The 12,408-nt window shown below is 32.3% G+C and overlaps 1 protein-coding gene across 2 annotated transcripts; it reads right to left on the reverse strand.

Annotated features, from left to right (window-relative positions):
• Positions 1-163: 163 nt before the first annotated feature.
• On the reverse strand, positions 164-12,079 carry LOC106667824 (serine/threonine-protein kinase DCLK2-like). 2 transcript variants are annotated; one of them, XM_014396021.2, is made up of 8 exons: positions 11,907-12,079; positions 5,142-5,833; positions 4,603-4,699; positions 4,453-4,536; positions 1,152-1,311; positions 906-1,083; positions 683-829; positions 164-624 (listed from the first exon to the last, which is right to left on the reverse strand). In XM_014396021.2, the coding sequence occupies exons 2-8, from the start codon at positions 5,826-5,828 to the stop codon at positions 220-222; spliced, it is 1,758 nt and encodes a 585-aa protein (XP_014251507.1). In that variant the 5' UTR covers positions 5,829-5,833; positions 11,907-12,079; the 3' UTR covers positions 164-219. The 2 variants fall into 2 exon arrangements, with proteins under 2 accessions (XP_014251507.1, XP_014251509.1); XM_014396023.2 differs by having other exon boundaries at positions 11,643-12,073.
• Positions 12,080-12,408: the final 329 nt, after the last annotated feature.

The raw sequence follows: 12,408 nt of genomic DNA on the forward strand, positions 1-12,408 counted from the left end.
TTTGTATTGTTTTTGTAATAAAAGATAAAGGCACAACGAAGGGCAGAGTTTGATCAATTTAAGGGAAAATAATCCGGTGGTAATATACCCTTTGTGATTTATACATAAAGCACTTTTTTTACTATATATATTAATTTACAGAACACCGGTATCACGAATTTGCTTGAAAAAAAAAAAAAAAAAATTGGTTTAAACACAAAATCGTTTATTCCGGAAATGCTAATTGTCTGAAGTCTCAAACCAGGGATGGTCAAGGACATCTTCCGCTGTGAACCTGAGCTGAGGGTTTGACTGGAGCATGTGAGATATAAGGTCCTTGGCAAGATCAGACACGTCATCCCAGTATGGCGCTGGAAAGCCGTACTGTCCGCTGAGGATGTCGTCAAAGAGTTCTTCTTGGTTGTTGTTGGCGCTGACAAAGGGAGGAAAGCCACAGAGCATTATGTACAGGATGACGCCCATCGCCCAGACATCGATCTCGAGGCCGTAGCCGTTTTCAGTGAGTATTTCAGGTGCAACATACGTCGGCGTGCCGCAGATGGTGCAGAGAGGTCCTGTCACTTTCTGCGCCAGCCCAAAATCCCCGACTTTCAACGTCTTCAACCTGTCGCCTTCCATTTCAACCTTAAAATTTTATTAATAAATATACAACCGATATTTCAAATATACATGAACATCTTACTAATAAGTTTTCTGGCTTTATGTCTCTGTGAACGATGCTCTGCTCGTGCAAATATGCCAGAGCTGATGCAAGGTTCTGTGTCATTATTTGAGCATCTGACTCTGGGAATTTCACAGCCCTGGATATTGCATCAAACAAATCTCCACCCTTTAAAAAAATTAAATTGAACAAAATTACTTATCGATCTATTAGTTTAATTTTATTCAAAACTTCTTATAAGTACCTTAACTAATTCCATAACCAAGTAGAGCTCAGTTGGGGTGTCATATTCTGCCACCAGCTGTATTATATTGGGATGTTTCACAATCCTGAGAATTGCAACTTCATTTTCTATCATCTGCTCTTTCCCAACACATTTTGATTTATCAATTATTTTCAAAGCGTATTCCAAATTCTTGCTCCTGCAATTATTACAATAGTTAATATTAAGAATGCCGTTTTTCCCTTTTGGAAAGAAAATTGATTTTACTTTTCAGTGCATTTTCTAACGATGGCAAAATTTCCATCACCGATCACCTGACCGACGTTGTATTTTGCCAAGACTCTCGATGAGATGTTCGACGAGGAGTCGGGCCTTTTTTGTTCCTTCAGAGCTTTGGTCTTATTTGGAAGCTTTGGAATCCCTTTACCTATTCGATTAAGATCAAAACTAAATTAAACAGATTGATAATTTTATTTTATGATACTGTTCAGTTAAAATCAAAAAATGGTAGAGGTGGATTTAAAACCAAGCCAGTATGTTTTATAAAAGGTAGAAAGAAAGGCCAATTTCATTAGGAATAGAAAAAAGTAAAAAATGTACTTTTGACATTTATATATGATGCAAGGTGGATTTTTAAAACATCTGCTAGTATTTCAGGTTTATTTTTATATACACACAAAGACAAAAAAAAAAAAAAATAAATAAATAAATTTAAAAAAATAAATAAATAAATAAAACCGGACACTCATATTTTGTTGTTTATTTCCAACTATATGTATTTTTATAGTTATATTAATTATAACATACTTATTTTAATATAAACCAAATTAAACGAGATCAAAAACTCATGAGTGTTAATAAAATGCTTTACTTATTATGGTAAAAAAAAAAAATCAAGGAAGTACTGGAAAATCATTTAGAGATAAATTAAAATTTAATTAACAATTTATTCCCTGGTTTTCGTCTTAATAATTTACATTACCTATTCTGGCCTTGCAGGGGCCTTAGATTTCCAGGGTATTGAGTAAATAAACAATCGGATTTCGCCTTGTGAAACAGAATCCATTTCTTCTACAAAAATGGTATGAAATTGTTCAATGCATCCCTGATCTCGAACTTACTATTGATAATAATCAGTTTGGTACACCATGGTTGTTGATTCCACCCCACACCATGACTGTCTTTGAAAAGGCTATGACTCATGCATAACACACGAAGCTAAAGCACTCTCCATGCCTTCACATGGTCCGTCATCTCATTGACACAAACCAAACCAGCACTCATATGTAAAGAGAATAGCCTTCCACATTGTTCAAAAGTCCAAGCGAGATGGTGATTTGCGAATAGTCGACTTTCTACTGCCTCTCCAGTAGTAGTGAACCTAACGCGGGATGTCTAAAGACTCATAAGCCTTCTGATGCTATTTTAAAGCTCGCCCTTACATTACAGACCATCTGGAGTTGATTATCTATCAAGGAAGCCGTAAAGTGAGATATGTAGTGAAGTAAGCAAAACAAACTATCCTTTCTAGCCATCGTACATCATGTTCAACCACTACCAATTCTTGGATCAAGACTTTCAGTGGCCCTAAACTGCTGTAGATCATTATGGATGGTAGAGCGAGGCACACCCAGGACTTGGGCTAGGAAACTGACGCTACATCCATCATTGGCCAAAGCATTAATTTGGGTTAGATTTTCCCAATTTAAAACCATGCTTTAAAAAAAATTTACTTTTTACTCAAATTTATTGTTTCATCAAAGAAAGCCAAAGTAGCTCATCACTCTAATTAAAGCTAATTAAAGAAGAAACTTAACTGATTTTCTTTATTTGTAATCTAATCTAAAAGCATTCTATAAAGGTAAACAAAAAGTTACTAACATTGTATTCACATTTTAAGTCAACTATTAATCTTTATACCTAGCTATTATGAAAAATCAATAAATTCAGATGTCTGTTTTTTTATTTTTTTATTGTCTTTCAGGTTTATTTGTAATTTATTAGCATTATCACATATATGCATACAGATTACTCACATAAAATTGTTTCAACATTAAACTTATACATAATTATACTTCTGTAACCTTAAAGTTATTTATAACCAGAGAAATCAAATAAACCGTTTGTGTAAAAGTTTGTTGTGCAGAAGTTTAATTCACTTGAATTTTGTTCCAGGGTATATCCATTCATTATAGACAATAAATAAATAAACAATGTTTTCTTCCTTAACAATTTTTTGTAAAGTTTCTTCAAGGGGGGGGGGGACATGTAATTTGCTCATTGCTGGCCGTTTTGGTCTGGCATTTCTTCATCTTCTTCTGCATTTGAAAGATAGCCAGATCTAAATAATGGGTGGCCAAACTATTGGAAAGACGTATTTGTGTGGTTTGAAGGTTTTATTCTTCTGTTATTATTTAATTTTGGTATAGTCTAAAATAATTTAGCCTTATAAATTAAACTCTTACTCACCGAAAATCTTCCAAAATGTTTGGGTGTGTGGACATGGTTGATTTTAGCCTTAAAGTGCTTCTTTATTGTTAATTTATCATTAAACAACGGTTGAGAAATTTACACGTTATTTTATTGTTTGGAGATAATGCTTGTAAAATTAAATACAAACATTAATAAATTTGCATAGGAAAATTTTATTTCTAGGAAATTTTGACTCAAATGTTTTTGCATGAAAAATATCGAATGTGACATGAATGATGGTTGCTTTTTATGAAAGTTTGACTAAGGCATCTAAATTTTTAATATGCAAGCTTTATCCTTCAATGTTTTTCCTTTATAAAAAGACTTTTTTTTTTTAGCAAACAGGAGGCAACAATAGTTAACTAGTAATTATGCTTTTGTTGAGTTGTAGTATATATTTGTTATTTCTTCATGGCATTTTCTCTGAAAATCATCTGAGTTGATGATGAAGCATGTAAAAGCCTGTTATTAGCCTTATAAATAAAACGTGTCATCTTAAATTTAGCTGCAAGTAATAGAATGATTTTTATTCTTAAATATATTTTATTTCCTATTGTTATTTATAAAAATGACCACAATTTCAAATGATCAACTTAGCTTGTTCGATTTTATGTGTATTGCTGTTGCTTGTTAGTATGTTTCTCAATAATTTGTCAGATGTGCCCTAACCAGCAAGAAAGACAGACCAAAATGACTAATAACGACCCAATTAATTATTTTTGTTACGGAATTTATTAATAAACTTAAACATTCAAATATAGGTATCAGATGGAAACCATTGAGTATTTTTAATATTTTTATATGGGTAGATGAAATACCCTGGCGTGTAAATGTTGTCGTTTCTGCAAGCTGACCTCATTTTATGTAGGAATAAATGAGCAAATATGGTTGAGAAGATTAGAACCGCTTGATTGGAAAGTAGCATGCAACAAAGCAATAATGCAAAGAAAAAAATTATTAACTTAGCACGAATCATTAAGTTTTGCCATTCGTAAACCAATTGTTCACAATATAAAATAATGGTATTTTGTTAATATATTTAATTGCGAGAAAGATATAGAAAATATTAGATGGTTTGTAAATATTGATTACATACCAAATTTGTCAATGCTGTAAGTTCCAGATTTTAACTCTCCATTTTTGCGCAGACCTTTAGCAATCGACTGGACAGATTTTAGCTCTGAAGAAGGATCAATTTTGTTTTTAAATCGTCAAAGGTCAAAAGGTTTTAAACTCAAAAGCTCACCTTCGTAATCTAATTCAAAATCGTCCATATTCAGCCTTTCTGAACCGTATGCGAAGAAGATATCATCCGAATCAAAAAATTCATCTAGGTTTGTTATCTGAAACAGAATGGAACAGATGTTAGTCTGAAGTCGGACCGATTAAATTTGCAAATGATTGATGAGTGGGTTTACAGGATGAGTTCATTCCTTTAACTAGCCGAGACGAATTGGATATTAACCTTAAAAGAAGAAGAAAAAAAATTTAAGGGTGTACAAAAGATGGATTGAACAATTAGGTTGGAATGTGGAATTAAATAAAACTGCACAATTTAAGTACACCTATAATCCAATCATCTTTTAATTTTTGTTATCCATATTGCCAAATGTTTTGCAAACTGAAAAGGTTTTGATTTCTTATATTAAATACAGTCAGATATGTTGTACTAAAGTGAATTTTTTTTTTAAGCTGCAATACCATAAATCACAGTGCATAACTACATAAGACACTCATCGTCACTTTATAAGGAAAGAAATTATTGATCAAAAAAAGAAGACTTACTTGAAGCCCCTGCGCTGAGTATATTTTCCTAACAGCACCTGTGTCAAGTTTTACTAGATCTGTAATGCTAGATAAAGCGTGGTCAAAGGAAGGAGCGTTTCTTTTGCTCAGCAAAAGCCTAAAAACTTTCCTCGGCCTGTTTCCGTTTCTTATTACGATAATTATTCTCGGATGAACCGTTGAGTTGGTCCCTTTAAGTACTAAGTTCTGGACGTTGGCAGACGTGAGGCGTGTAAAAGATCTTGCGGGTTTTAGTTTTGGTGGGTGAGGTAGAGATGATGTGTAGTCGACCTTTTTGAAGGACTCGCCTTGGCCGGAGCAGACATACAACTTTCCATCCTCGAGTTCTTCAAGGTTATAAATCTTCCTTCCGTCCATTGTAAATATCACTCTGACTCCGGTTGCTAAATTGACATTGTTGGAGAGAGATCTTGTGAGTTCGTTCAGCAGGCTGTCGAAAGACCTGTACCTCTCCGGAGTTATTGCTATGACAACGCCTTTGCTAAACCTGTCCCCGTTTGCAAAAAATCGTATCCTTTTCGCCTTCCTCGCTTTAACGGGCGAGTTCTGCTGTATAACCATGTCCGCAACATGTTTTGGAATATCTATCGAGTTGTTAGGCATAAACCTGTCTAGTTTTGATGTGTTTCTTATGGGCTGATCATTTGATGCGACTAAAAGAGGCATTACTTCTGTAAAAAAGAAAAGAAAAAGGACAAATATTAATTTTAACACTGATTTGAATGTTTTAAATATTTTAAACAAATTGTTGTGAATTGCTTGGCTGGCATTACAGGGTGAATGTCATGAAATGAAGGTCAAACCCTAATCAGTTAATAATTTCCTCTGTTAAGCCAAAACACTGAGGACCTATTAAAACAAATCAAACAAAGTGGGTGCATTTGCGACAGTGCATGCTGAACAAGTTCAAATTTCAATTTCTCGAGCTTGTTTTGCTCAGACGATTTCCAACTTACTTTAAAGGAAAAAAAACAAATGAAACTTCCTACCAAAAACTTGAAATCCATTAAAAAAAAAAAATAAAATAAAATAAAATACATCAAAATTAAAACAGAAGGATTTCACATGAATAGAGCACAAGTTCGAAAGTCTTCTCCATAAAGTATTTAGTTATAAAATAATATTCCAGTGATAAAAAAGTGCAGCAATAATATTGTTATTAGTCTTTTAATCATGCTGATAATTAATAAAGGCTTGTAACTATATTTATTAGTAGAGAGAACCAATTTGCTAAAGAAATTGGAATAAATATGCCTTAAAACTTAAGTGTATGTAGTTTAAATTTAATTTTAGGGTTGCTGTTTTTTAAGCTCAAGTAGGTGATGTGTCAAAGGGATATTTAAATTTATAATTGTCAGAGAAGCAGCAGTTCTGGGTTTTAAATACCAAATAACTTGTGAAAAAGTTCTGCCGTGAATTTTAAAAAATTACTACAAGCATTTTCGTTAATCGATTTACATTTTTGGCATTAAATAAAGCATTATTTGTGTATTGATAATTCAAATATTTAAATGGTAAATTCACTTTTTTCCCCTTTAATGCCAGTCGTTGTCCAAAGAGAATCAATACTAAAATTGAATCAAGTTTGAAACATTGAAAAACAATGGGATTTATTTTCTTAAATTTTGTAATAATCTGTACTTAACTTTTTGTACATTACATATTTATTTTAAGCAGTAGACATTACAATGTTTGGTGTTTCAAGTTTAATCACTCCACTGCAACTATTAACACTGGATTTTTTAGTTATTTCGCACGTGTTCTCAATATTGGAAAATTTGTGAAAGTGGACGATTGTAGTAAATATTGTAAAATACAAAGACAGTTAATTGCCAGATATTTTTATAAATAAACATTAAAAATAAAATATGTTTAAGGATAAAAATCACTTTTTAGTAGCACATCGAAATTAGGCTATATGTGAAAAAAATATCTGTTAAATAAAATCTGTAGCTAAATTTAAGATGACACTTTTTATCTATAAGGCTAAAAACAGGCTTTTACATACTTCACCTATAAACTCACAGATGATTTTCATAGAAAAATCATACTACGAAGAATACCATTAAGCAAAAAACTAATATATGCTAAAAACTCATCAAAAATATAATAAAAGGTTTTATTAGTATCATTAGACAAAAAAGATTACATTGGGTCAATTTCACAACTTTTGTTTAATGATAAATTTTTCGAAAAAGAAATATTTTAAGGATAAAATCGACCATCACAACTCACCCAAATATTTGGGGGGTTAAATTTCATTACATTATATTTACTACTAAATTTACTGCTAAATTTTAAACTAAACAAAAATAGTATAAATGTCTGCAAGAAGGAACTCTAAAAAAATAATTGAAGAATAAAACCTTCAAACACATACTCCTTCGTTGTAGTTTAGTCATTATCCATAATTTAGATCTGCCTATCTGTCAAATGCAGCAGACCAGCACTGAAAATAGAGAAATGAGCCTGAAAAACCAAGCCAGCAAATGAATACTAAAATGATCAGTAATGACCTAATTACCCTGCAAACCACTAGGAGAAATCTGTCTTCACTTACTTTCTTTAACTTTGTTTCGGAGAAGATAAAAAAGAAAATATTGGAATCATAGATCTTTATGGGTAAATCAGTAAAAATAAACTAACTTGCTGGCTACCTTTGTGACTAGAAATATTAACAGGTACGATCTGTAAGACCAAAAACCAAAGCTTCTATACTCACAAACCACATAAATCATCAACTAAATTTCCTTATATTTGACACAGCAATGACATTTCATGAAGAATTTAATTTTTAAACATTTCATACACAAGAGTGTGAAGCTAAAAAGCTTGTATGCATTAGAACAATGCATAATAACTAGTTGATTTTTCTGATTCTTGACTTAAAAAAAAGTACTTTTGACACATTATTAATCAAAGAATAAACATTAATGTTAAAAACAAAGCAAATGTAACATCCTCAAACTGATTAGGACAAAAGAAATTATCTATACACTTAAACAAACAAAAATATTCATTCATAACTATTTCTAAGTTACTCCTCAAAAACCAAACTTTTCACGCATAACATTTATTTCATTATTAACTATAAAAGATTTAAACAAAACAAAAATGTTAAAAACTTATATAAAACAAACGTTGGAATAAAATTAAATTAAGCTTCATTACTCCCTAAAACAACTTCCAAAAAACGCCTTTTTTAACAAATCTTTTTGTCATAGAAACGAATCTTTTCATAACCATGTTATATGAATAAGTGGAAAGCGATACAACTGTACAAAAAGAGTCTTCTTTAATCACAAAACAATATTGCAGGTAATTTTAAGTTGGAGACTCAAACTCAACAAAAACAGCTAACTTAATACCTTTTATTTCAAAAATGAGATCTGTAATGCTCAGACGCAACATAAAGTAACAAAATGTCACTGTTATCAATGAAAAATTAAATCTGATAGGTGTCAAGATAACTAAAAATAGCTAAATTTTTCTCATATGGAATTTATTGGATTTATTAGACTAAAATCAAGTTTCTATGCCATAAACATCACCCCAAAACATATTTTGAAGGGAATTTTTGAGATAATAATGTCACTTTTCATGAGCACATTATAGGAATAAGTGTCAAAGGCTACAAATCAACAAAAGTTAGCTAAATTATCCTCTTTATCTTTGACAATAAGATCTGTAAAGCCAGGCAAAAAGTAGTTAAATTTAGTGATGATGATGATGATCTATCTTACAAAAGATGCCTAAATATCCCTCTTGTCCCAGATTACATCTGTTAAGCTGAAATAAAATTTCTACACTCTCACATACCACAAAATTCACCTTTCTTAATAAAAAATCACTCGATATTTCACAGGCAGCAATTACATTCTATGTGGACACATTATAAGAATGGTTTTAAAAGATTGAAAACTAAAAAAGTAGCTAAAACCTCATATTTTTGAAAAAAGAGAGAAAAATGATTGTAAAAGGCTAAAAATCAACAGAAGTTGGCTAAATTACCCTCTTGTTTTTTATAATAAGATCTATAGAGGGGGCATCGATGGCTGCAACGGTTTAGGCGTTGACACAGCGCTCATCACTGTAAGGTAAAGGGACCGAGTTCAAATCCAGCGGCCCTACATTCGAACCCGACATACTTATAAATGGGCTTTTTGATTTGAGGTTAACCTCTGCTGTTGGGAACCCTTGTTGGGGAGAGAAAAAAAACAATAAACCCAAACAAAAAGTAATTAAACTTCTGTTATGATCAATCTCCACAAAAAACGGCTATTTTGTCTCAGATTAAATCTAGCTAAATTTCACTTGCTTCTCCATGGACAATAACAATTTATAGACCATGAATGCCTTTAAAAGACTAAAATTTAACAAAAAATACCTAAACCTTCTTACTTCTGTAAATCAGATCTGTAAGGCTAAACCCAAGTTTCAAGCATCACAAAAATCACCATTTTAAGGTAATTGTTGTCAGTCATAAACTCATTACATGAATACATGTAAAAGGTTAAATTGACAAAAGTTAGCTTAATTATCTCTCTTATATTTGACAATGAGATCTGAAAACCTAGCAAAAAGTAGATAAATTTCTATTATGATCAATCTGCAAACAAAATAGCTAAATCTTGTCCCATATTATATCTGTTAGGCTAAAAGGAACTTTTTACACCTTAAACATCACACAAAACATATTTTGAAGGGAAATTTCCATTACCTTTGACACAATAATTTCATTTTTTATGTCCTTCTAAGACATAGCAATCTAAAACAATCTGATCTAGAGAGCTAAAATCAACTTTCTACACCGTCAAACATAATAAAAACATCTTTTTAAAGCAATTGTAGTCACACATTTAATAGCTAAATTACATTAACTGTCTTATCTTTGACAATGAGGTCTATAAACCCAGGCAAAAAGTAAAAATTTCTGTTATGATCATATCCACCAAAAATGGATAAATCTTGTCCCATATTAGATCTGTTAGGCTAAAATCAAGTTTCTACACCCTCAAACATCACACAAAAACATATTTGAAGAGAATTTCCATATCTTTGACACAATAATGTCAATATTCATGGGCAAATTATATGTCTAGGCGTAAAAGGCTACAAATCAACAAATGGTTAAATTCCCGTCTTTAACAATGAGATCTGTAAACCCAGGCAAAAAGTAGTTAAAATTTCTGCTATGATCATCTCAAAAAAAAAAAAAAAAAAAATCGTCCCAGATTAGATCTAATTGGCTAAAATCAAGTTTCTACACCCTCAAAAAGCACAAAATCACATTTCTTCCTTAAATATTCATGAGAAAATTATAGTTATAAGTGTAACAGGCTACAAATCAACAAAATTTAGTTAAATTATTCTCTTATCTTTGCAATGAGATTTGTAAAGCCAGACAAAAAGTAGTTAAATTTCTATTATGATCAATTGTACAAAAAAATAGCTAAGTCACATATTAGATCTGTTATGCTAAAATCAAGTTTGTACACCCTCAAACAACACAAAAATCATATTTCTTAATTAAATATCATTTGATTCTTCTCAGGCATTATTTTTAATGCAATTTAATAACGATGTGTGTAAAATCCTAAAAATCAACAGACAGCCCAACAGAAGTACCCTCTTATCTTTAATAATGAGATCTGAAACTCTTGGCAGAAAGTAGTTACATTTCTATTATGACCAATCTGCATAACAAAATAGCTAAATCTTGTCCCATATTAGATCTGTTAGGCCAAAAGGAACTTTTTACACCTTAAACATCATACAAAACATATTTTGAAGGGAATTTCCATTACCTTTGGCACAATAATTTCAGTTTTTATGTCCTTATTTCTAAAAAAAATCTGATCTAGAGAGCCCTAAAAAAAACCCTAAAAATCAACAAAAGCCAGCTAAATTACCCTCTTATCTTTAATAATGAGATCTGAAACTCTTGGCAGAAAGTATTATGACCAATCTGCACATCAAAATAGCTAAATCTTGTCCCATAATAGATCTGTTAGGCCAAAATAAAGTTTTTACACCCTCAAACAGCAGAAAAATCGTATTTCTTAGTTAAATATTATTTCATTCTTCACAGGCACTTACATTTTTAATGGATATTTAATAAAAATGTGAGTAAAAGGATAAAAATCGACAAAAGTTAGCTAAATTTCTCGTTGTGTCTAAAAATGATGTATTAACATAGGCACATCTATAATATAATGGTAAATCCAAGCATGTAGGACTTAGACGTCTCCTCCTAGACTTAGCTACACAAACACTCCAGCTTAAATTGTCGTGACTTCGGTCATTAAATGCAAAACGGGCAGGCGGTTCAAACGGGTTCAGCATTGTGAAATAAGGAGTGGCCACCCGGGACTTAAAAATGGGTCGAGGGAGGTGAAAAGAAGTCGTTCTCCGTTTCTCCGAGACAAATCGTACAAAAACGGCCGATTTTCCATTGAAAATAGATAAAAATAAACATACCTTGAGCACTATGAAAACGGAAATAAACGCACCGAAGGCGAGACTAAGGTCCTCAGAGAGGGCGGACTATTAACATTTCAGCCGTCCGGTTAAAAGAAACGAATATCACAGCCGGGTTTCGCAGGAAGAGCAGTTGAACGTTGAAAAAACGGTAAAATTGATTTAAAAAAAAAAACTATTTGTCCTGTATTTTCCTGTCGAAAGGACGGCGGCCGAGGAAATTCGGACAGTCATTAAAGTGAACCACCGAGGGTCGAACCTCACCTGCGGCCAGTGCTGGTCCAATCGTCGATCCGGGGAATTCAGATTTGGTATTAGCAATTTACAGACGGGGCGGACGGCCAAAGGGAAATTGGAAAAAGAAAGGAAAAGGGAATAAAAAAATTGGGAGGCTGGGTTTTTTTTTATATTTTAAAATTGCCAAAACATATGTTGGCCGGGGGTGCGCCGGCCGGGGTGACTCGCCTTTTCGCCCTCTCATTTTGAAATTGAAACCGTGCCGGGTTGGCGGATTTCATCCATTCACACACAGAAGCATCGTCGAAACAAAACTTTTCCCTCTAAATAATTAATTATTTCTATAAATAATTAATAATTTAAGGATTTCACTTAGGCCCCTTTCTTTTTAACAACAGAAGCTTCAACAGACTATCTAGTGTCCTTTGGGACTGCATAGCCCTGTCAGACATTGGAGAAAATAACAAAATTACCCTTATCTGGACATGTTGAACCAGCACACGGCCACTTACTGGGTCTGTCTTCTTCA

This window comes from Cimex lectularius, unplaced genomic scaffold, assembly GCF_000648675.2.
Source record: "Cimex lectularius strain Harlan isolate CLEC.00 unplaced genomic scaffold, Clec_2.1 scaffold95, whole genome shotgun sequence".
Lineage (NCBI taxonomy): Eukaryota > Metazoa > Arthropoda > Insecta > Hemiptera > Cimicidae > Cimex > Cimex lectularius.

Bases quoted from the DNA above. Each gene is read 5' to 3' on its own strand.
- LOC106667824 (XM_014396021.2), bottom strand. From the start codon at position 5,828: ATGCCTCTTTTAGTCGCATCAAATGATCAGCCCATAAGAAACACATCA. The intron at 4,537-4,602 runs GTGAGCTTTTGA...ATCCTTCTTCAG, and splicing joins TTTTGAATTAGATTACGAAG to AGCTAAAATCTGTCCAGTCG. The intron at 1,312-4,452 runs GTATGTAATCAA...TTAATCGAATAG, and splicing joins TTACAGCATTGACAAATTTG to GTAAAGGGATTCCAAAGCTT.